We start from the raw sequence: 25,985 nt of genomic DNA, 5'->3' as shown, positions 1-25,985 counted from the left end.
ACAAAAAAATTATTTTAAACTAAAATTGCGATAAAATAAGCAACAGTAGAGCACTGATAATAGGTAAATTAAGTGTAAATTAAGAGACTAAGTGTAAGCTTTTACTACGAAAACCTTTTCTTATAACTGTTTTCAAAAAAATATGTTTTTAGCTACATATTTTTTAGTACATTGCAAGCTACAGATTTTGGCTAAAGTGCCGCAGTTCCCCGACCCCTAATTTAGAACAAAATATAATTTTCTAAATGCAATACAATAGATAATTTTTTAAGTTTTAGTCGAATCACAAAAAACTTTTTTTTAAAATTGTGTTAAAGTATTTTTATTGTACATTAAAGTAACAAAAACACGTTTACACACACAAACCCTGCTGCTATATAACTTAAGTTGCAGACGTATATATAATTAGTATTGTTAATTGAACGACAAAAAAGCGCTGAAAATAATTGCTGTTAGGACTTGGTGCACTAGTCTCAGTTTAGCACTGAGTAACTTTATTGTAATATTTATATTTTTTCAAAACACAACACAAAAAATGTACTGCTTAAAAACCTTTTTTAGCTAATAATAACTTAGACTTAACCAGTTATCATTTTAAGCTAATACGAAACATCAATTACTTAAAACCAATTATAAATGACCGTAAAAAGGATTTCTCCATTGATATTATGTTTTACAACAGCTTTAAATATAGTTATGATTTCCTGCTAGGATATTAAAGCAATTTTCGATCATCATGGCTTTTAGATTTATTTTTAGATAATAATGATACATACTTAACTTCTGGATAATTAATAAGGATTTAAGAAGATGTTTGTATGATGAATTAAAAATTAGAATGTATTTGTAGTCATCAAAATCATTCAAATAAAATCAACAACAGCATAAAACCAATAAAAATGACCGCCAAATGAATTTTTCCAGAAATGTTATGTTTGACAACAGTATTAAAAACTATAAAACTATGGTCTGACCATTTTACATTACACATCAAGAGATTTAACTATATTTTACTCAACAGACCATATGAACAGATGTATTATTTGTACTCAGAAGGAGTAACAATCTAAGAAACAGAATCAATCAATATTTAGAAAAAATAATAATTAGCAAAATCAGAGTACCGAATAACAAAAAGGCGGTTGGGAGGGAAGTAAGAAACATTAACTAGCAACACTTGAAATATATTTTTTAAATTACTATGAGAATAATTTCAAAATTTTATAAAAAAGACGCAATGATTTTCATTTAAAGAAATATTTTAAGCCTAAAATTGAACTCTTCAGAAAAAAAATTTTTTTTGACCAATTTGTTAGCTTCGTTAAGTTTAAATTACAACTTGTATGCTTAATTTAGTTAATTATAAGATTTTTGTTTAATTTATTAACATAATAGCTTAAACATCAGTCTTTTTTGTTTAGTACTCTACAAAATAACAAATCTAGTTTAAATTTATAATATATATCTTTAATTTTTTTCAAGGAAAATACAATTAAAACGGCATACAATAAAATAAAACAGAGTACGTATATAGAGTATGTAATCAAATGATTAGTTTATATAATACTTAGAGTAGTATACAAGTTCTGGTTTATTTTATTGTGTGCCGTGTTAAGTGTACTTTCCCTGATAAAAACTAAACAAATATATTGGATTTTAAACCTTAGCTGTTATTTTATTTAGTATTAAACTAACTAGTTTGCCTTGTAATTTTGTTTGTTAAATTTATTAAAAATAAAACTTCTTACTTAATCCATATACTAATTAATTTATTACAGAAATTTTTTATTAAAACTTTAACACTGATGAGTTTACGTTTGATCTCCAAGAATACTTTTAAAAATAAGATTAAATCATAATGAATCGTAATAAAGGATTTTTATCACCTTTATTTTATTAAGTCAGTTTAAAATCAACAGAACAGAAGTAAGGTCACAGATACTAAATAATCAAAATTATAAAAAGTAAAGCACAGTCTACTATAAACAATAAAAAAAAATTCATTGTGAAACCTAAAAAGGATAGCTATTGTAAAAGCTAATAAAGAAAGTCTCATAATGATTAAACAAATTAAGCAACAGCTTGTTCTTACTTTAGATTTTTGTATAACTAATTTTTCTTTTGCATATTTAATGTTTGAATCGTAGTCTTTTTTTTGCGTTTTTTATGGGTATTTATTACGATCATTCTTTTGTTGTAGTAATATTACTTTTGTATGATATAATTTTTTTTTTTAAATTTAGTCAACTTAAGTTTTTATAAATTTTTAAGAATTTTAATTTTTAGATTTGGCTCTTTAAGACGGAATAAGTGTTGATTTGTTATACAATTTCCTAATTTTTAAGTAAGATTTGTTAGTGATTACTTTACTTTGTATATATCTATAAACAAAATTTTTACTTTTAATTGTGTTTTATAAATTTCCTGAAGACCTGATGCTTTTACAGTAATATTGTGTCGACAAGTTTGTGTTAAACATTTTACTTAAAACTTTACAAATACTCCTTTCTTTTGATAAATATCTAAAACCTTAAGTCATTAAGTTATGTTTTTAACCACTAATATAGTTTGCATTGCTGTAGCTAATAAAAATTTTAAAGCCAAAGTTAAAAAAAAAATAGACGTAAACAAACACTAAACATATTAAAAAATATATATTTGAAATTTTTAACATAGATTATTCTCTATACACATAGTTTATTGTTTTGGTCAGTAGAATTACAATGAAAACAAATTAAATTTTGTGCACATATAGATTTACAAAAACATTTTGTTAAGGAGAGTTGTATATACAGACAACAATACCATAAAAATATAAGAAGTATTAACTAAACATTTGCTTCAATAGAACATATCTGGAATTTATAAGTAGCTAGGTGAATAAAGTATTGGAATATTATAAAAATATTTATGATGGCTCAATTACTAAATAAATTTAGTAATATATATATGTATATATAGTTAACTTGCAATAAAAAAAGACAAAAAAATAATTTAGGCTAAAATAAAAATAGTGCTTTTTACGATTCTACAGTTTTCACAGCTCGTAAAGTGTGCAAAAAAAAAGACCATTTCCAATCTCAACTTCTTCAACTGAAATCTCTAACAACTCCAAACGAGCTAAATCCAACCAATCTTAAATATTTTGTCAACGTCATAGAAGAAGGCCATCAATATTCGCAATAACTTCATCTGCGTTAATTTCCTCACCAATTGTCGATAGCTTGTTACCAGGGTCCGCGGTGTAACCGTTTGAAACAGGACTTTTTTGCTGCTTAGAAGTCATAATTAGATTTGAAGCTGCGAAGTCCTCATTTTCTGTTTCTGTAAAATTATTTTCTTCGTCGTCATGGTTGCTTGATTCATTATTGGAAGGTTGCTGGAATCGATGTTGGTTGTTGAAGGACGTCATTAGTGCGTCATACTGTTTAGGATGGGAAGAATGGCTACTTACATCATCATTGAACTGCGGTGAAGACATCAAATTTATATAAGCTTTCCCATTTGCATACCTTTAAAAATTTAATAGTTTGCTTATATTTAAAAAGTTCATATTAATCAGTATGTTTTTAGTATTAGAAGAAAAACTTTTTCACAAGAATATAATCAGGAGTTAGAAATTAGCAAACTTGACTTGCTGATGGTTCATAAATGGAGTTGCAGAAGCTGATCTAAAGCTACTCGGGTGTTGAGAACTCATAATTACTGGAGATTGTCGGTAGTGGGGGTGCGGAGATGTCATCTCAAAGTTGGAGACGGGGTCATAGTAGTAAGGTGTTGGTGACGCAGTTTGGTGATGAAATCTAATAACAGCAGTTAAGGTATAACATCTATTTTTTACTGAAGTAATAAAGTTTAAATAAAAGTTTTTGTAAAAAAAAACCTTGGATTTATGTTTTCGTACTGTTGAGTTTGTGGTTGTGGGGTCATCCATCCAACGCGAGGCTTTACCACTTGATATTCCTCTGCTGTAATTAAAACAAAGTTATGCTACTACTATAAGTTTTTATGTAAATGATTATTTTAACAGCCAAAACAAACAACAATGAAGAAAAAAAGACACAGTTTACATAGGCTAGCACAGTTAATATTAAAGCTAAGTGTCCGCTAGAACGTGCTGCAGAAACGTAGATATGTTATTGACTTTGGCGTTAGCTTTATAGCCTACAAATGTTTTCATTGTTTATTTGTCCTTTATTTAAATTTAAGATAAATGACCTGTTTACAAAATAAAGTTTACTACTTATAAAAAAAGTTGGATTGGTCGAAAATAAAGTATAAACTCAGTTTATTGTTAAGCCACTTTTAAATAATGGTTTAACTTTAAAGTGATTATTAACGCTTTATTGGTTGATATTTTTACACTTAGTTATCAAATATTAATTTTCAAAAAACAATATAGACATATAAAAAACTCAGAATAATTATTTGAAATTGATTTACTAATAATGATGAAAATAAAGAACTATGTTTTTCTTAAGTTGATTAAGTTGTAAAAGAAATATTATGAAAAATTTAATTAAATTCGATAAAAAAGTAATAAGCCAAATAAATAATAAGAAGTAAAAACTAAAATACGCCGCATACTAGAATATTGTTAAAGTAATGTAGTTCAATTAAAATATATTTTTTATAGTAAAATTACCGTGTATCTATTTTACGCGTTATTATAATTTATTAAACTATTGGTCTTCGTTCAAAAGTTTGATTAACATTTTACAAGTTCACGTATTATTTTTATAAAATTTGAGAATTAAACATAGTAAGTTTTCCAGCAACTTTAAGTTTATATTTCGTTCTGCAATCATTAACTTTTAATTTTCTCCTGTGTTATGACTCAATAAATTCATAAATATTTACTTAAACCTTTTTAATAGATTTTATATTATCTTAAATTAATAAACACGTATGAAGCTAAGTTTATAATCATAAAGTTTGTTATTAACATCAAATAGTGATTTTTTTAGATACTGAAACATTTAATATATTGAAAATTTAAGTAAACTTAAATAATGTTAATTTTTTGAGGAACAGGTGTTTTAGATATTTTAAGTATGTCATTTCTCTTATTAAGTACAAAAACATTAGTGTTAGTTAGACCTAAAAAGTTGCATTAAAAACGATTCTAAATTTCTTATAGAAAAACTCTTATTTTATTTAAGTAGTTAGTATGAACCATACCATTAGGCATCCAGCACCCGTCACCACAACCATTAATTTTACATTCATCTGTACATTGTGAAGTCATCATGACGTAGTTTGGATTTTGATGTAACATATGATGATGCTGAATTGTTGGTTGTTGTTGGTATATTAGCTGACTGTTTTCATCTGAGTGTTTAAAATATAAGTTAAATAAATTTAATAAAATAAGGTATTTGCTAAAAAAAACCAGACGCAACATAATAAATACAGGTTAATAATTACTTAAGTAATAACGTTATCAAAATTTACAATAAAGCAATTTAAATTTATACCTCAAAATATAAGTTATAAATCAAAGTTGTAGTTATCAACTAAGAAAAACCAAAGAATACTTTTTAATTTATGTACCGTAAAATATGATTTATTATTGAGTTTAAACTTATAGTTTAACATTATAGTAAACATAATACCATAGCAAAAACAAGTTTCGGGATGTTTTGTTAGCTTTTAAATTCTAGTTAGATTTTAAACTAACGGTTTTAAGCTGAAAATGAATTAAAGCACTATCGGTAAGCTTACATCATCTGACATATTTTTTGAGTAAAATTATAAACGAAAAAAAAAATTAAACAAGTTAGTTTCAAAATTGTTAGAATAAAAACTTTTATTCAAATATTTTGCTCGTGAAACTTTTACTTATATTTATTTAAGAAACACTAAAAATTCATAAATATACGTTTAATATTTTAACAACAGTATGTTCAATATCTAAAAACGCGTTACAAGAACTAAGAATAAAACGCTAATATGCTAAATGCATTTCGTTTTAATTATTTTATTTTTGTCACACCCAACTAAGTTGCAATAATTTAAATTCCAGATAACCACAAACAATAGTTGCATGAAGAGAAAGTTTTTAGAGCGTCTTGTTTTTATATTTAGAAAAATGACTTGCTTGAATATTTTTTTTTAATTTATATTTTTCTTACAAAGCCTATGTTTAAGTAGCTATAATAAAAAATGAGTCGAAAAATCAAACTTAAATTGATAAATTAATTTTTATATTTCCTTATAAAACTTTCGATTCTAAAGTGTATAAAATTGATTCTTGATATTTTATTTAGTAACAAATTTAAGTGTTTAGCAAATATTTAAAATGTTGTTAAGTCATCATATAAAAAAAAATAAACCTTTGTATTGAAACAAAAATTCTTTTAGTGAAAAACACAAAACAAAAGTTATTGAAACTTTCTCTTAAGTTGTCTTATAAAAGTATAAAACTTTAAACAGAGTTCACGATGTGTTTATTGTTTATTTACTTATTTTTTTACTAAAGTTTTCTATTTTTAATACTAATAATTTTTTTAAGTGTATTTTTTTTTTAGGAAAAATAGTTAATAATAGTTTTATTTTATGGATCGACTTATCAAAATCAGCTTATAGTTTATATTATTATAGTTAGTCTATAAAATTTAATTAGTTGTAATAACTTTGGTTAAATAGTTCTATTCTAAATAAAATAGTTGTAAAATAAGTAAGTAATTTATAAACTACGAATTTTTTAATAAAACAGTTAGCATAATATTTAAATTAAAAAAGAGAAAAAATGCTATGGTAAACGGGAGAATTTAAACATGTTTTTTTTCTTCTACCACCGGAATACAGCCGACAAGGCAAAATTAAACAGTTATTTTAAGCTGAAAGTACATAATTTTTATCGATTTACTACAAACAAACATTTAAGTTAACCTGGGTTTATGAAAAGTTTTCTTTAGTAAAATATTATTAACCAACTAAAAGCTATTTAGCTTGAAAAAAAAGTTTCTTAAATGTTATGTAATATTTTAGTTAAGTTAAATTGATGTAAATATACAGGTTTTAGCTTGTAATGCAATTTTTTTTTGGAAAAAAAGGTGTTTTAAACAATTTAGTTAATCATGTTAATTTAGTTAGTCAATTTAGTTAATCAAGCGTGTTAAATTAACAAACTGCGTTTTTTCTTTAAAAAAAAATATACAATATGTTTTATTTATACTCAGCTATTAGTATTAGAAAACAAAAACAGTCTTAACAACATCAATTAAAAAATATCAAGTACGACTCTTATATAGAAAATTTTCTAAAGTTTTGCACAAAAAAGTCAATGAGTGCAAAATAATATGAATATCGAACAACACATTTAAAATATTTTCTAGTTTGTGTTTAATTTTAACCTAATTTTAGTATATTCGTTAGTATTTTTGAATAATAAGTACGCAGTTTAACTTTTCTTTTTACAAAAACAAAAAAAACAGGTAATAAAATGTGGAAAAAAGTTACTTAACAGCATTAGAGTTGTACTTAGCATACAACTTTGATTTAATTTGAATAATGTATTTAAGAGTCAGTCAAGATATAACTAAAATATATATACAAATGAAACATATAAACAAATTAATTTTTGTTATTATAAAGTTAATTTTAACGGCAAAAAGTGCTACAAATTTCAGTTTACTTTATATCAACTTTTAAAACCCTTGTTTTTTATGTAGTGTAAAACAAAAGTTACTGACCTATATAGTAATCAGAGTCGTCATATACAACTTGAGCATGCTGTGAAATCATTTGAGATGATGGAGGGACCGAATCCCCTGTCCCTGAATCTCTTCGACCACCTTCGTTGTGCGAAGAGTTTTCTCTGTACAGCTTCTGTGATATATTTCAAATTATTCGTACGTTTGTAAATTACATATTCGTACATAAAAAATTTAGTTCTTTATTTTGTTTTTATACTAGCATTATTTATTATAATATTATACGTTCTTATAATATATGTTATTTCATTGTTTATGTTATAATAAATTAATGAATATAATTATGAGTTGATTTATAAAAGCAGTTTCAAAGTTTAATTGTATACAGAAAAAACTACTAAATTTATACATAAACAAACTAAAAAAAAATGTTTGTAAAGTTGAAAAAAAAAAGAGTTAGTTAAACTGATCCAAAAATTTATTTAAGTGAGTTTTTAATTAAATTTTAGACACGATTTTTATAAACGATATAATTAAAAATTAACTTTAATTGGTATGAGTGTATAGTAAATTTTATGAATTCCCTAAGTGAGTACCTTTGAGATTTGGAATTATTTTTGACAAGTATAGAAGCTGATTTAATTTAAGTATTTCAAAAGTTTTAATTAAGTTGTTTATTTTTAACAAAATAAATCAAAACTTTTGATTACGTTTAACTATAAAATGCAAGGAAGGTGTGTCAAATCAAAATTAACAAGCCTTAATTTGTAAAAAAGATTATCCAACCATGATTTAGAAATAATAAAAATTAGATTTCAAAGTGATAGAAATAAGTTAATTCAAAAACAGATTTGGAGCTTTAATAAACTTTTTTCTTAACAAAATAAACAAACGAATAATTGCTTGCTTTATACTGTATACTCTATAGAAACTTTTAAAACTTTAATCTATTAAAACAACAACACTTACTACACTAGCATAATTATTAAGTTTGTAATAATTAACTATCCCAAAAAAAAAAAGAATTATACAAGCATGCTCAAACAAAAATGCTATTTGGAAACAAAATAAGTAATGCATCTGTTGCCTAAAAGTAATATTTAAAGTTAGCACGGATCTAAGCAACTTTCTATTACAGTTTTTTTTTTTTTCATTCTTATAATTAATCTGTAAAAATTATTACTGAGCCTGAAGGTACTGTAAAAATAACTTCAAACGATTTTTTAAAGTAATTATAAAAAACACAGAGTTATAAAATATGAATTTGATATATTTACAAACATTTAGTACAAAGTTGTAAGAACTACATTAAAAAAAAAAAAAACTTTTAAATAATAATATTTCGTACTTTTCTGTTAGTTGCATTTAGTTAAAAAAGACATATATGTAAAAATCAGCAAAAAAGTTAGTAATGAACTAAAATTTAACTTGTAATAAAAATTAATAGTTAGGCTTTCGTATAAATTTTACTTCAAAATTGAAACAATTAAAAAAACGGTTGCTGCTAATAACTAAAATTATTTTTGATGTTAAAATCATTTCACTCGTTAGTTTTAGTAGCTTTAATTGTAGATTGATAAGTAAAGTAATATTTATTTTATACATCATATCACTTGAAATAAACGAAGGGGTCGGTAGCGTTTTATAAATAACGAGTCAATTTTCTTGGAAAATGTTGCTCTTGGGCTGCACTTTATGAAAATAAAGTAAACTTTTGCCGGAGCTTATAAATAATTATTAAAATCGAATAAAAAAGTAGTATTTTATATTAAAAACAAGATTAAATAAGCATTAATAAAGCAATAGTAAACTACTATTTATAAAATTAAGAGTCTAGTTGTAAGTTTTTTACTACAGAAATTTGGTTTTTATTTAAAAAATATGTTTTCAGCCTAGAAGTTCATCAAAGACTGTAGATTTTTGCTTTTTTAGCCGCAGTTTACCGACCCCTAAAATAAACTTTGATGTTACTTACTTCTTTAAAATTTAATCAAAGTTTAAGAACAAAGTTTTATTTAATTTTGAGAAAAAATACTGACTAATTCGGTTGTTGTAGCCTTTAAAATTAATTAAAAAAACATATATTGTAAAACAAATTTTATCACGAAATTCGCATGTAAAAGTACTTCAAGTAATACTTAAAAGAAAATAAAGCTGTTTTAGAATATTTAAGTTTAAAATAAAAATCGCTTATATTTTTCTGTGTATGAAATAAAGAAAATGCACCATTGTATTAGCTAATTAAATAATAATATGAACTATTCACAAACGCTTTGATAAAAACTAAAAGAAAACTGGTTGTGATTAATTTATTATTTTTTCTATGGTTTGGTTCTAAATTACATACCAACTTATTTAATTAATTCAGCAAACTACCTAGTTTTATCAAAGCATCATTAATTTTTTATGTGTTCGAAAACAATTAAAAGTAACTTACACCATCAATTTGCTTGATGTGTCGCCCATTTTCATCAGTGTAATAGTTCTCCATTCTGCTGTTTCTTTCCACTGTAGAATATTGCTAAGCTAGGTAAGAAAGCAAAAAACCAACATTAGATCGATGTGAAATTTAATTTGTGTTTGAAAGTTATGTTCTATTGTGGTTTTATAGAATTGTTTAGTTTTTAGCATTTTAAAGGTTTACAAAAGCAAATGTTCGTAGAACCTTATTATGATGTTTTTGAATGTTGTTGAATTGTAAATAAAAGTAAATACTTAAACTATTTTCACAACTGTTTAAAATTGTATAAGTTTGTTTTTTATCGCATATACAAACAAAAACTAAATAAGTTGTACATATTTCGTCAAATCTAAAACAATAAACCTATACTTAAACATATAAAGTAGTCCCAAAAACTTTTATATATTATAAAAGCTAAAGTGAAGAATTCATTAAAAATCTAAGTATCCGAACAACTAGAAAATAAAACAATGGTTACTGGTGGTTTGTTGATGTGATCTTATTGTGCTTCCATTTTGCAAGTGGTACAAGTTCGCTTCATTAGTTGCTTCTTTGCAATTGTAAGTTTTTTTACTTGTTCCTCTACATTTGTACTTTATAATCATAACAACCTAAAATTTATCAAACTAAATTTTGATAGTATAAAGATGAGTTCACATATTCATAAAAATATTTTTTGACAAAACAGTTTCAAGCCTATTATAGTGAGAGTCGTTTTTATAAGCATAAGAGTTTCTATTAAGCAATATAGCTCTATTATTGAATAAAAAATTATAAAATATAATTAAATAAAAATGTTTTTTGTCTAATAAACTTAACTTTATACGTAAACAAACTTCTAAGTTAATTTTTAATCGAATATCATTATACTGAATATTTAATTTTTGCATTTTATTTTATATATACAGTTAAAAGTTTTGTTAAAATAAATAACTAATTAAAGTTAACTAACTATAATACAATTCAAATATTAAAATTAAAGTATTCAATAAATAAAAATTAAGTTGAGGTTTTTAACTTTTAACATAAGCTGTCAAAAAAAAGTTAATAAACTTCCATTCATTACAATTTATAAAAAGTTTTGGTTTAGTTTTTTATGTTTTAGTTTTGCGGTTATTTTTCGATAATATGTGTAATTTGTTAAAAAAAATTATTATGGAGTACTATTGACTAAAGTAAGTACAAACCAAAAAACTATTATCTTAAAAGCAGAAATAAAGATCTAAATAGAGTAAGAGATTAGTTTGTTTAAAACTAACCATAACAATTATAAGTATGAGAAGTATAGTGCTGAAAATTACGACAAGTAAAGTTATATTTTTCATTTTATCTTCGTCAGCATCACTTCCACTTTTCGAACTTGGAAAGTAAGCAGAACTTTTGCACTGTTCCATCACTTTCGTACTATTTGTTGGCTTATTGTTAAGTGAAACGTACACGTTAATCTGTTTAGATAATTTGAAGATAAAGTATTTATAAAGGTTTTTTATGAAATATATAAGTATTAAAATCATATTAGCTACACATTTTATATAGCAGCTTATAAACGAAACTAACTAAGGTTAGGATACAAAATAAGTGGTGGATAGAAAAAAAAAAATTATCAATAATCTTGCTTCAAAAAATTAAGGAAAAAAAAGAGATTTATCTACCTAATAGAAAGCCTTTTATTTAAAAATTTGTACGAGATTTATTACTTTGTAACTTATTGCAAAACCGGGTTTTACCAAAAGAGATCATGCTTAAGTTTTTTTATATTGTTACTTGTCAAGACGCAAACTGTATCAAAAAGGTGAACGACTTGATAACTGAAAGGTTTTTTTTTTGTAAACAAGGTCCAAGGACCAACAATTTTGAGCGCTTAATTTGTCGTTCAACAAATAATACACTACTATTCAAATAGTAACCCCCGACTTATGCGATTACAATTTTTTTTAACTGATGATTCTTTATATCGAAACATAGTTTTACAAACTATCGTTAAATAGTAAATCTAATACAGTGTCGTCTAAAATTTTAAGTTTAGAAGTGTGATTCACTTTTAAATAAGACAATTATTTCCAAGTTTAATAAACATAATTTAAATAGTTTTACTTTTAAATAAGACAAACTATTTAAATTATGTTTAGTAAACTTGGAAATAATTTTTAAGCAAAAATATTAAATGTTATACTTGTAAAATATCTTCAATGTAATTCATTACACTTGTATACTTTTGGTTAATTTTAAGCTTTACAATTAGAGTTCTCAATTTGAGTTTAAGTTAGTATTTAAAACAGTTCAAACAATTTAATTTTAGCTCATTACTGAAAAATAGTTTTAATTTGTCTCAATTATTACATGCGTGATTGAGTCGTAGTATAGGTAATTATGTAAAAGCACATTGAAGCAGTTTTTGGTTCAATTTTGATTTCAGGCATATTGCCAAAACTAAATTTTAGGCGAAGAAGCAGAAAAAATCGATTTTACTTATCTATATCTAATGCCCGGTAAAAATTAACTAGAGAAATAAATTGTTTTTAGGTTTAAATTTGGTAAATTCTTTTGTCTATAGTCTTTTTCTTTCTACTAACCTTGATACTTATTGTTGCGTTTCTAAACGATTCATATTTTCTACTTTTTTCTAGCTACTTAAAATAATTAGTTTTGATGAACTTGTTTACTAAGTAAAATATAATTCGACATTTCGTAAAATAAAACAATATTTTATTTTTTACAAATGCTTCTTAAAAAATTAAGCGTTTTGAAACTACAGAAAAAGCTAATATACATATAAATCAAAGCATAGGAATTTTAAACGTATCATAAAAAAACGTTTTTAAAACTTTTAAAGTTAAATAGTGTAACACTAAACAATAAGCAACTCAAACTTTCAAAAATATTGAACAGCAAAAAAATCAATTTTTTTTGTTAGTTACCTATTCTTGTACAAACAAAAACATGTTTTCTATGCTTTTATAAGTTTGGTGATGGTATTATGATGCATTTAGCTTGTAACAAATAGGTTCTATTCGTCATGAACATATAATTCTTTAAAAAGATTTATTTTGGACTACTGACAGAAAAAGTAAACATAGAAGTTAAAAAAAACTAACAAAAGACTCAATTTCCCTATCACCTGGATAACCGACATCAGTAACTTGGTAGTTAATAACGTGACATCCGTCTGTGAGCCCAATTAGATCCACGCACTCTAACCATCCAGATCTACTGATTCGAAATTTTTCTGACTGATCACCTTTTAAAACTTTGAAGGTATGATTACTTGCAGCATCCCTGTAGAAAAAATATTTTACATATACAGGTTAAGGTTTGGTGATAATATAAAAAAATATATGAGAATATACAATACAAATTCAACTAAGTACAAAAAGCTGACTGTTTAACAAATAAGAATTTACTTGTCTTTAGTAACAATTCTTGCTATCTGAAGAGGATATCCAACTTTTCTAACTGCAGGAGAAGAGTGTGAACTTGAAATGTTGGCATATGTAGACCTTCCTGTTGACGTACGAAAGTATACAATGTATGCAGAGTCATGAGAGTATGCTGGTGACACAATTTTCAATGGATTGTCATTGATATCCACTACATTGATTCTGTTTTATGTTTTATCAAATAATGATGTTCTTTTGTTTGTATAAAGTGTTTAACTATCACTGTAAAACAAACGAAAATTTAAGGATAAAGGTTTTTTAAACATAAAACTAATTTAAATCGTAAATATCTTAAAATAATTTTTACTATAACAGCTTCTTTGCTAAGGTTCGTAATTTATTAGACCTTTAACATTAATTTGTAACCATAGCCTACTTGTCTATTTACGTTACCTTATTTCTGTAGTAAGGGTTCTGCTTGGAATGCCAAGATCCTCAGCTTTTACAACAATATCGTGGTGAACTTGTGCGAATGGAGCTTCCCTATCTATTAGCTGGCTTTTGCCATCAAACCTGATCTTTCCTTGAAATTTATATATTTAAGAATTAATACTTACTTATACATTAAAACTGTATTTAATTACTTAACAAAAACAGTTGGTAAGTAATATTTTTAACTTTTAAAACTTCTTTAATGATACAGCAAACCAGAAGAAAAATTTAGTCAATAAAATATTAAAAAAAAAAGTTATATAATAAAAAATAAAATAGTTCTATAGCTATACTAAAATCTCACACTGTAATAAAAAGAAAAATTATTTAGTTTTTTTAAAACGTGTAAGTAGTTAGCTTAGAAGAACTAAAATATAAAAAACAGTATTATATAAAGTTATTTTTTATAAACAGATAAAACAAAAGTAGTTTTTCTGATATGTGTTGATAACATGATATTTATTTAAAATTATAATATTTAAGTGTTCTGTGTTCAGTTAACAAAACTTTATGCAGAATGTTTATACAGACCTTTAAAAGCATTGATCTAAAATAATGAAAATAAAAAGTTGTTTATGTTTAGCATTTAGTATTTTCTAATTAAGCTGTTTTAACAATAGTCAGCATACCATACTACTATATAGTTACTGAAGTCATAGTCCCTTAAAGTTTTGATAAATTAACATAATCACGAAAAAACTGAAAATTCTGATATCTTACCATCAAAAGTGCCGATGTAAAATGGACAAGTTGTTTGAGGGCATTTTTGAAATGAGTATTTAACTTTTCCATTGGTCGATTTTTCGATGTCGTCATCTATTGCCTTTACCTGGCCGATTATTTGGGCATTTACACCATCTTCTCTAATTTGAAATGTGTACCTGCCATTTTCTGGGACGTCTACAAATCGAGGACTGTTGTCATTCGAATCAACTACTGTCAGCTGTTGTTAAATGGTGTTAAGTAAAATAATCATTTTTTTAAGTATTTTGTTAAAAGTTAGTTTTTGAAAAAGTAATTTTTTTTAATTTAATAATACAACACATAGTTTAAATTGTCAATATAAAATCGGTAGAATTTCAAATTTAGAAGTAATACTAAAACAGCTTTATTTTCAAAATAACTTGAAAATTTAATTTTCTTTTAAATAAATTTGAAACTGTGTCACATAGGAGATCAAAAGCAATCGTACAACGTTCAATAATTCATCTGAAATTTTAAATTATTCAACGTTTGTACTTCAAGTTTTCATGAAGAATTTCAAAGAGCAATATAAACTGTAATTGATACTATAATACAAATGTAAATCTTTAAAGTTCTAGTACTTTATATTAGAAACTTGTTTTTATATTAAAAAACACAAATGCTTATCAATTGATTTCTAAAGCTTCTTAAAAGATTTTTAGCTGAGTTAAAACAAAATTAGTATTGCTATAAACTTATTTTTGCTAAATAAACAAAAAATACAATACATAAGGTTCTGTATATCACATCGTGTTAAGTAAAAAAGTTTTTACTATTATATTTTTATTCTAAGCTATAAAAATTCTATCATCACTTTCACTCTTATACTAAAAGTTATTTAAAGGCACTATTCGTTTATTAAAAAACAATGCATGTTGTTGGAAGTAGACTTTTAAGAGTATATTGAGAAGTAGTAAGTTAACTTGCAATATTAAAAAATGTTTTGTATGAAGGTACATGTATTCAATTAAAAAATAATGTATAATATAATTAAAAAAATTTTTTTTTGCAGTTTGTATAGTTAATGAACTTGTAAAAAATCTGTAATAAAATTATTTTGATTTATAAAAAAAACTATTACTTTAAATAAAGTTATTTTAGTCCTTTTAAAAATTAATTAAGTTAATAAACACAACACAAACTGACATTTACAAGCGCATTAGAAGAAAGTGGAGGGTTTCCCTTGTCAGTGGCTGTTACATTGTAAAGAAACCATGATATTTGAGTTTCGGCATCTAAAGGCATAGTTTTTATGCCCATATTAATAAACCCACTATCTTCTTGAATTTCAAACTCATAGGAGGGATCGAACCAAGCAATACCGGTTTCTTTATTTACCTCTTCTTTCATATTTGATGCTATTTTTTTAATTAAAAATTACTAAAAATTTTGTATGCAACAGAAGTGGTGATATAGATGTTTTTCTACAAATTTAAAATTACTAAGTTTTATTTGTATTAAAAACAAACTATTGCTCAATTCTTTGATTAATTCAAAGTTAAACGTTTTTTATTTAAAAAAAACGTTTAACTTAAAAATAGAATTATCACAAACAAAAAAACTTTGTGTTATATACTTTCATTAAATTCATTAAATTTTAGTGTAAAAGTAGTATAAAAATCTATATGTATACTAGTTCTACTATAAAGTTTTGCGAGAAAAAATAGAATGCAAAGACTTTGTTTTCTTTTATATGAGTGTTTTGTAACTTTTACTTAAAGCTTACAGTTAAGGCTTTAAAATAGTAGTTACTTTTTTAACAGTAGTTAATCTATTTAAACAAAAATTAAAAAAGTATTGCTGAAAAAAAAACAAATACGGAACTATAATTTGCCAAGTAAAAAACACTGAATACAAGTTTTAAAATCGTAACTTTTTAATACAATTAAAATTGTCAATTTTGGACATTAAAACTTATTTCAACGTCCTATCAAAGAACAAATGTTAATAAAAAAAATTAATAGCATTTACCTATAAACTCCCACTTGTAAGTTATTTGCTTATTTTCTTTATAGTCAGGGTCTGTTGCTAGTACTCCGGAGTAAACTTGCTCTTCATCCTTTTTATTTTCTTCAACTGGTATGTTAATAACACTGCTTACGAACTGAGGAGGGTTATCATTGACGTCTTGTAACTGTATGGTTATCTTAGTTCGGTTGGTTTTTGGAGGGACTCCTTTGTCAGTTGCCAGGAGGTTAACATATATTTTCCGTGACAGTTCACGATCCAGTTCAGTTTTCGTTCGTAGAACATATCTTAAAAGTATATTCTTTTTAAGGCTTGTATACACAATAGTATGTAGCTTTCTAATAAAACTGTATAAAAATGGTAACTTAACAAATGTATTCTGATAATTACACTTTAATTAGGAAGTAAAAACCGTTCAAGATATCTTAAATTTTTAATAAGTTTATAAGGTAAAATACAACTAATAAATCAGTTAAATAAAGTGATAAAAAATAATAATTAAGTTTTTGAAAAAAAATCTTAGAATCATAATAAACAGATCTTTTAAACATCTTTTATATACTAACGAGTTTTCCTCAAGCTTGTGGAGTTCCATAACATCTTTTCCACTTTGTTCAACTTCTTCTTTATCATTTTCAATTTCGCAGTTTACATCTTCTCCCCCAAGATCACTTAAGGTTACATAAGCAATTTGAGTGCCTATCTCTACATCTTCACTCAAATAAATCCTGCATTGTAATTTACTTAATTAACTAATTTTAATTTTGATCTAAACTGATTTGTTACAAAAAGTACTTCAGTTTTATGAAAGTTATTAATCTTAAGTTGCAGAGACATTTCTTTCGAATTTAAGAATTATTGAAATTTTGCAAGAAATTAGTAAGCTTAGAGAGTGTTATTTATTTGCACCTAATTGAAAGTAAAGACTTGTGTTCGAAGTTTCATAGAAACTATAAGTATGTAATTTTAGGACTTTAGAAGTTATTATACATGTATAAGTAATTTATTGAGATTCATTTGTTCTAGTTCAAGCAAACATAATTATTTAAATCTACAGAACCTGTTGGGAATTTCTCCGTCAACCAGTTCAATAAAGTCCATGAAATTGACACCGATTTGTGGGACTTCATCATTTGTATTAACAACATCAATTTGTACGTCAGCAAAATCTGATTGAGGATTTGGACCAATATCGCTTGCTACAACGCTCAAATGGTATGTTTTCTGGTAATGTTTTTTTTAAACTAATACATTAAGTATAAAGTTCTTGTTTTAAACGTTTAAAAACTGTGTTACAACAAACGTATAGTTTAAATTTATAACTTTAAAAACAAAATTTTGATTGATGTATCTATAAGATTTTTTTCAAATCAAATTTTAAATAGCCAGATAATTATAAGCAAAAGTTAAGTTTTTAAAACAAGTTAATTTTTGACTTTAATTATAACAATTAAAAATGCTACAAACACAAAAAGTTTTAGCATTAAAGTTTTATTGTTAAAAAATCGCTTATTGTAAACTTTTTTTTTTTAATCTATGTAACAGAAAATTTAATTTATATTTAGTTTATACTCTAATTAAAGTGAAATAGTGTTAAACATATTAATTTGTCTTAGAAAAAAAAAGGTTTTGTAAAATTTAATTAAAAGCAACTTATCTAATTTAAATAACATTTTTCAGGTTTACTACATTTAAAAAGAAAAAAAATTAGTAGGACAAGCAGCTTTGTAGTTTATTTACTTGTGGTTTTAATAGTTAACATATTAATTCTAAATTAAACATAAACTAACAGTCGTCTCGTAGTCGAGTTTTTCCTTTAAGTATATGGTACCTGTTTTGGAATCTATATAGAACGGAAGTGTTTTTGCCCGCTGAAGTTCGTATCTGATCTGAGAGTTTTTACCATGATCTTTGTCTGTAGCACGTACCTGTTGGAAAGATATAACCACACTTTTTTACTGTATTTGGATTTTTATGAATCATATAAAATTAGTTTAATAAACATGAAATCACACTTTAAGATATTTTTAAAGAAATGCTGAAGTAGCTGATTTTAAAGAATGATAATATTTACAAGTTACATACAGTTAAAACTTGTTCTCCTTCTGGTAGCGATTCGTTCACTTCAACCTTGTACTGAGCAAGTTCAAACTCAGGTCTGTTGTCATTGACATCTGAAACTTCAATGATCACTTTCATATCCCCTGTCTTTTGCTATTTAGATATTTAATAAAAAATAGTTGAACAGTAACATAAGCAACAAAGTAAACTTAAAAGTTATAAAAACAACCGTATAAGAAATAGAGTTATAGAATTACTATACTTATTATTAATTAAAAATAACAAACGTTTTCTCCTCCGTCGTAACTGCGGAGGACCATAGAGTAATGGCTTTTAATTTCTCTATCCAAAGCTCCAGTTAATTTGACTTCTGGTATAAGTAATCCAAAATTAGATTGAGCCTGCTTTAGTTCGAAAGGAACATCTCCATCAGTCATTATCAGCCGGTAATGATCAATGTAATTTGCTCCCACATCAAGATCTCTTGCTGAGTTAAGACGAATAATAGAACCAATTGGTGCTGACTCGCTAATGGTCTTATTTATAATCGGTGATTCAAATATAGGAGCGTTGTCGTTTTCATCGGTGATTGTCAGCTGTAAAACATTATTTAACACATTAGTTGTAAATTATTATAATGTACCTTGAAAATGGTTAAACAAGCATGCTTTATTTTTTTACAAAAAATTGATATTTGTCAATAAAAACTAAAAGTAGACATATTTAAAAAAATTGTTATAAGAAGTTTATAAACATTAAATGTTGTAGAAAGTTTTATTAAATAAATAAAAACTAGTTTAAATATTTATGAATAAATTATACAACTTAGGAAAAAAAAACATAGAGTTATAATTATATTTTATCTTTTAAAGAACATCGTTGCGAAAATGCTCAGTAAAAAACAAAACTCTTATTTTTGATGGTGTCTTTATTAGAACTAAAAAAGTCATGTAAGTACTTTACGATTAACAATTGTAAGATTCATTTCAAAAAATTTATTTTCTTTAATACTAGTAAAAACTGATAAAATTTTCTATCATTTTAAGTTTTGTTAAAGAAGTCAGGTACTTTACCAGCAATTGAATTAAGAAAGTTACAAACCCTAATAGTGATGAATATTGGGTCTAGATTTGAAGTCCTTTCTATAAGTGCCGTTGCTTCGTAAATACAGAGAACACTACCATCGCGTGTTGCTACGATCGAAGGACATATACTTTCTCGATCCACATTCTTAGTAAGATTGATATACCCAGTTTGAACTATGTCGAACAGATGGTGTCTATTTAAACGAAAAGTTTTATTTTTTTAACAATATAAAGTATTATTTCTGCGCCTATTGATATAAAAAAAGCTATAACTAAGAAAACAGTAATTTTAGTTCAGTTGCATATAAAAAAGTTTTAGATAAAAAAGTATTGAATAAAAAAAATACTATGGACCAAAAATGTGTTCTTTAACTTTTATAACTATAATAATTCTACATTTTTAAGTATCTTAGGAGGTTTGTAGAAACAAAGAAAATGTTAGCAATTAAGTTTTTCCAACATTAACGGTTTTAGGAGAAACTAATTATATTTGTTTTCTAAGCTTTTATACTATTTACGAACAACATTTTAAGAATTTTAAAGTTTTCAATAATTTTATGTGATTAATGAATCATAAAAGTAGATTTTGAAAAAGAAAAGAAATGGCTACAATTGAAATTGAAAATAAACAAGTACTAAATTTTATGAAAACATTTGTTATTAAAAATTTGATAATAAAGTAAATTGTGTAAAAATGAAGATTAAAGCTTACTTGTCATCTAAAACTTTGTATCCCGTGACTTCATCTTCATTCACGTCAACTTCATTTGAAATTTTACCCAGTATTCTATCATAAGTAGGGATGTTTTCAGGGATGGTAAAGCTTATTCGTTGTTTCTCACCAGTAACCAAAGCAAATATGCATGAAATTAGAAGCCATGACTGGTTCATCTAATTTTGATAGAATTTTATATATTTTATTCGTATTTTTTAGCTTAACTTATTTAAATTGATTTAGTTATTTTTCTAAAGCTTATGTGTATACCAAAAAAATTAATTTAGTAGTAAAAGGTACACTAAAGTAAAGTTTGTGAGATAACTTTAAGTTTTTATCAACACTGGTAACATTTACAGTTATTATTAACAGTATTTAATTTTTCTAGGAATTGTTATTTAGCTGAAAATACAGCATTATAATTTGATATTTATTTTAAATAAACAAGTTTTAAAAATTTCAAATATTAGGTTATTAAAAATATGGTTCACAAATGTTAAAAGAAGTAATAACAAAAATAACAAATTAAACTTGCTAAAATAGCAATATAAAAGCATGAAAACCGAAAGCCTAAAGAAGTACAAGAAAACATGAATGACATAAAAAATCGTTATTGTACATTAGAACATTTGTTTGTTAAGTATCTTAATTGAAAACTTTTTATCAAAATTGTCCCATATACATCGTAAATTTATATTATTATTATTTGAAATAAATAAAAAAAAAAATTTAAAGTAATTGACCACCTTATATCTAACAATAAAAATATTAACAACTTAAATAAAACACTAAAAGTTTGAAATTAAAAAAATAAAATTAAGTTATGTAGTACATTACATTTTAAGGAGAAAAAAGCCTTAATTTTAGTTTGTGGAAAAAAGTTGTATAATATAACATGACAAAATCGAGACACACGTGGTTTAAAGGCGTCGTCTGTAAAAACTTATACTTAAAATTTAAACAGAGTCCACTTTTTTCTTATGAATATTAAAATGTTAAGCTTTTTCGTATTTTTGTTGTTATTTTTTATTAGCTAGGACAACATAATTAAGTATAACGTTCACTAAATACTTATTACAACTAAAAACAAAGTGAAATATGTTTAAGATATGTCGTTACTTAGAATGTTTTTATAGTTTTTGTAGTTGACTACTCGAATAAAACTAAAAAAATAATTTTTATCCTTTTAAATCAAAAAAATATTCTCAAATAGTAATGTTTAATCTATAACTAGGTATTTAAAAACTGCAACTAAACTTAATAATAATTACAGTTAGTTTAGATTCGTAGTTGTAAATAGTCAGCTACTTAATTTTTTAACTTTGTGCTACTCACAACTCAAAGAAATTATCTAAAGTTTAAGATATGTTTTAGTTTAAAATAATAAAAAATTAAAAAGCACAAATAAGTCGTACGATGATGTAATATTTGATACAGATGACCGGTTATTGCGCTTTGACGACTTACTAGCTATAAAAGAATATAGTTTTAAAATATGTTCATTTATACTTTTTTTAATTTGAGTAAAAATGTACGAAAAAATGCAAAAAAAAAAACAAGCAAAAGTATTAAAAAAAAATATTTGCAAAAAAAAGTTTTAAGAGAATAATGGAATTAAATTAGCTTGTGCTTGTGTGTAAGTGGTTTGAGTACTTTCCCTTCAAGTGTTTTTGTGCACAACTAATTCAGTAATTTTAAATACTTTAATAGTAAAAACTTAAAAAAAACGGCCCAAAACTTGATTTAAAATAAATTATTATTCTTTTCTTTGTGTATAGTTTAGACATTAAAAAAAGTGTTTTAGTCATAACTTTATAGATAACAAATTTTTTTTTGCAAAAACTGATAAAATAGTTTGTACGATTATTGTAGTATAATTAAATTTTCATGAAGTAAAATAATATAAAATTAAAAAAATAAACATTGTTTCAAAACTTATGATACATTTTTAGCTAGAATATAAGTTGATTTTAAATAAAAATAATATCTGATTATAAAACCAAAAAATATTGTTTTAGGTTACTAGTATGTAATACTAAAAAAAAAGCTATAAAATACTTTTAGTAGTTGCGAAAAGTAGTTTTTGACTTGTTATTTAAAAAAAATGCTAATAATCATAAAATTATAGTATCTTTTTCAAATTTTTTCAAACTTACCTGTTTTTAAAAATATTTTGTGTAGCAATTAAAAACACTGAAACTTTTTTTGCAATATTTGTATATATTGTTTTTATGCTTTTAAGTTTTAGTTGGTTAGTATAACTATTATAATCTTAGTTACTTAACCTTGAACCTTAAGTTACGATAAAATATTTAATTACATTTTTAGCTTCTCACTATTATTTTGTCAATGACTGAATTGATTCGAAACCTGTTAATAGAATTAAGTAAATTACAAAAGTAAGTTTGTAGCTGTATGAAATTGTATTATTAAGTTTTTATACCTCTACCAATTATTTATCAAATGTAAATAAAAAATAAGAGTCTTAAAATTTTTTTAAATTATGAATTTTTTAGTGTTTAATTTATTTTTCTCTCTTAAAAACATAAGTCATAAGTTTCTCCTTTTTTTTTAAATTAAGAAGTTTTTATAATTTATGTTAATTATGTAAATACTTAAAAAGTTTTAAATATGTTTCTAATACACAATTAAACTTTCAAATCACAGGTTTATATTAATTTTTAATTAAACTCTGTGTGATGGTAAGTTTGTTATGGGAATTTGAAGTGACAATCATGCAACTTTTTGAATATTATGAGTTAAAGTGATACTTTGTCAACTAGTGAACGCTTAAGTAGTATTTAATTCAGTGACTGTATTTTTCGATATAGTTGAAAAAAATATATAATTCAACTTTCTTTAAAGAGTTGAGTTTTTTTGATTAAAGTTTAGTTTTTTTTAAAGAGCAAAAAAAAGTTTTACAAATATCTTAGTACTAAAATAAAAAAATGGTACATATACAACAAATAGTTCTGAAAAAAAAAACAACAAGATAAAATAGTTTAATTTTATCACTATTGAGTTATTGAGTTAAAACATGCTAATACTTATGTAATTACTCAAGGTTATACTTTATTGAAACAATTTTTTTAACCAAATAAAAACATATCTTAAAATAAAACAAGAATAATTGAAACTTAGTCTCAAACTAACCAGTTTTTTCTTACTAGAACTTTTTAAAGTAAAGGCACTTTAAAGTATGAGTTTGTTGTTTAAAATACTTTCAATCGTTGATGTTTAGTTTGTTCACGTGTAAGTTTATATGTTATTTATTACCATACATAAACCTAAAAAGCATGTTAATTATAATATTTTTTACTTACTTTTAAGACCTATAATCTATGTAAGATTAAAAGATATCTGAAATTACTTACTTGCTGTACTACTTTATAAATTTAAAGTTTGTAAGTTTATTTAAAGTATATTTTTAGTCTATTGACAACTAAAAGCTCTAAAAATTTACTTATTGAACAACTTCGTTTACAATTCGAACTAAACAGAAAAGAAAAAAAAAGTCTATTAAATGTTCATTATAAATTTAAAAGGTCTGTTGAATAAGTCTTGGTAGAATTTAAGTTTACGTTTAACTTTTAAGATTTAAGACCTATTTTCTTTTATGCAGTATATAAAAGGTTCTATGTATTGATCACTCGTTTGATACAATCAATACCCATTATAAAAAAGTAAGTTTTCGAGTTTTTTGTTTACTATAAACTAATAAAATAACTTAAATACTTTCACAAAAACTGAAAATAAAGCTTGCTCCTTTAGCAGTGAAGTTGTACAATTTATATGATTCTAAACAATAATGTCCTTCAAGTACTCCATTCGAAAACTTTAAACAAATAACTTATAAAAAATAATGTAAATCTAAATAAAAAAGTAAAATAAAACTTATACCAGCTGTAGGCATTAATATATCATTTCAATATATTTATCTAAAAAGGTTGTAGTTTTAAACAACAAAGTTTTGATACCTATAAGTAGCTATCAAAATACTTACTTTGATCAAAAATACTTAGAAAATTAAAAGTTTATTAATGTTTTTTATATAGTTTTTGAAGTAGTAAGTCTTAAAAATTAAAAAAATTTCATTACGAAAAAGTAAATAGTCGAAAGTAACACTTTGTTTATTACTTTTGTATATGTTAAAAACAAAAACTTTTTTTTATAATTACATATTTTGTAAATTGCTTGTAAAACATTACAGATGTTGCTATTCAAAACAATATACAGCTTTAAAATAACAATAGATAACATAAGTTTAAGTTACTCGCATCAAATTAAAAAACGTTAGTTCTTAGAGTATATGACTATTTAGATATAAAATATATAAAAGAACTGTACTAATTGAACTAGTCTGTAAAAAGTTCTTATCTGCGCTGTAAATGTCTAACTAAAATTGCATCTGACTTTTTATTTGCTTCATTATACACTTTTTATAGTATTAAAGTTATTGATTAAACAAAAATACTGTTAAAAGCTTAAAAGATTAAAAATCACATTGATGCTATTGTAATTTAGTTCAGGTTAATAAGAATACTGAACAAAAGTTGTTTTACAATGTTTCTGTTGATCAAGATACTAAACTAGCAGTAAGGTAGAATAAACAAGCAACTTCCCTGACGAAACACTTGCTTAAAAAACCGCCTGGAGCTATACGTTTTCGCCGGTTTTTATTTACTTATAGGATAAAAAATATGTTTTTCATTTTGATTAGTTTTGATTTTTTGATCATTACGTTACTGATTTTGTAGCTATTAATAAATACCAGTAAAAAACTTTTACTACAGGTATTGTATGCTTCTAAAAAACTATTTGTAATAATCTGAAACTCAATAAACTTTTTGTAACTAATGATTAAGAAAAAATCAATCAAAACTTAGTAACAGTTTATTTATAAACTTGTACTCAAACTAACCTTCTAAAAAAAAGTAAAATAAGACTCAAAACTAACATTTTTTATAAATATTTTGTCTAAATTTAAATCTAATCATGATTATTAATAATATAGCTTCTAAAAAGTTGTTTTATAACAAATATTGCATTTGTCTGTATAGTTATTTTTGTTTATTTAAATTTTAGTTATCTGTTAAACAAGTAATGAACTTAACAGTAATTAAAAAAATCATTTAAGAGATCAACCAAAATGAACTAAATGTGATTTTTGCAGTTTTGAACGATGTTTTAAAAATCGAAGATTTAAAGCTTAGATATAATATGACTAAAAATCCACTTTCAAAACGCTCATTTTATATACTTACATAAATTCCTTTAGTTTGAAATAAAATTATTTAAAACTAACTTCAAAATTTTAAAATCCCAAAAAAAAAATTTGAACAATGATTTTAACTTTACAACTAATGCTTATCTTTCATTACTATGTCTCTTTACTGCTACTAGGCGGCGAAAACCCTTTACGCA

General features: G+C 24.4%; 1 protein-coding gene across 2 annotated transcripts; it reads right to left on the bottom strand.

The window, feature by feature from the left end:
• Nucleotides 1–2,704: 2,704 nt before the first annotated feature.
• LOC145842053 (protocadherin beta-11-like) lies at nucleotides 2,705–23,850 on the bottom strand. Of its 2 annotated transcripts, none has more exons than XM_082949412.1 (22): nucleotides 23,715–23,850; nucleotides 20,559–20,737; nucleotides 19,863–20,040; nucleotides 19,049–19,357; nucleotides 18,786–18,914; nucleotides 18,491–18,628; nucleotides 17,761–17,924; nucleotides 17,267–17,428; nucleotides 16,704–16,987; nucleotides 15,879–16,090; nucleotides 14,709–14,931; nucleotides 13,950–14,079; nucleotides 13,521–13,718; nucleotides 13,215–13,395; nucleotides 11,379–11,564; nucleotides 10,598–10,730; nucleotides 10,096–10,166; nucleotides 7,698–7,833; nucleotides 5,182–5,331; nucleotides 3,884–3,968; nucleotides 3,630–3,803; nucleotides 2,705–3,512 (listed from the first exon to the last, which is right to left on the bottom strand). In XM_082949412.1, exons 2-22 carry the CDS (start codon nucleotides 20,735–20,737, stop codon nucleotides 3,155–3,157), a joined length of 3,780 nt encoding a protein of 1,259 aa, XP_082805538.1. In that variant the 5' UTR covers nucleotides 23,715–23,850; the 3' UTR covers nucleotides 2,705–3,154. The 2 variants fall into 2 exon arrangements, with proteins under 2 accessions (XP_082805538.1, XP_082805540.1); XM_082949414.1 differs by having other exon boundaries at nucleotides 3,639–3,803.
• Nucleotides 23,851–25,985: the final 2,135 nt, after the last annotated feature.

Source organism: Thalia democratica, chromosome 8 (assembly GCF_965202585.1).
Source record: "Thalia democratica chromosome 8, ktThaDemo2.hap1.1, whole genome shotgun sequence".
NCBI classification, from domain to species: Eukaryota; Metazoa; Chordata; class Thaliacea; order Salpida; family Salpidae; genus Thalia; species Thalia democratica.
The sequence above is the reverse complement of the archived record's forward strand: the minus strand, read 5'-3'. Positions and strand labels throughout refer to the sequence as shown.

What these genes read in the sequence shown, in the direction of transcription:
- LOC145842053 (XM_082949412.1), bottom strand. Translation starts at nt 20,737, where the DNA reads ATGAACCAGTCATGGCTTCTAATTTCATGCATATTTGCTTTGGTTACT. An exon ending in CGACTCTGATTACTATATAG is followed by an intron (nt 5,332 to 7,697) that starts GTCAGTAACTTT and finishes TTAAACACTCAG; the next exon opens with ATGAAAACAGTCAGCTAATA. An exon ending in CGGGTGCTGGATGCCTAATG is followed by an intron (nt 3,969 to 5,181) that starts GTATGGTTCATA and finishes TTTTAATTACAG; the next exon opens with CAGAGGAATATCAAGTGGTA.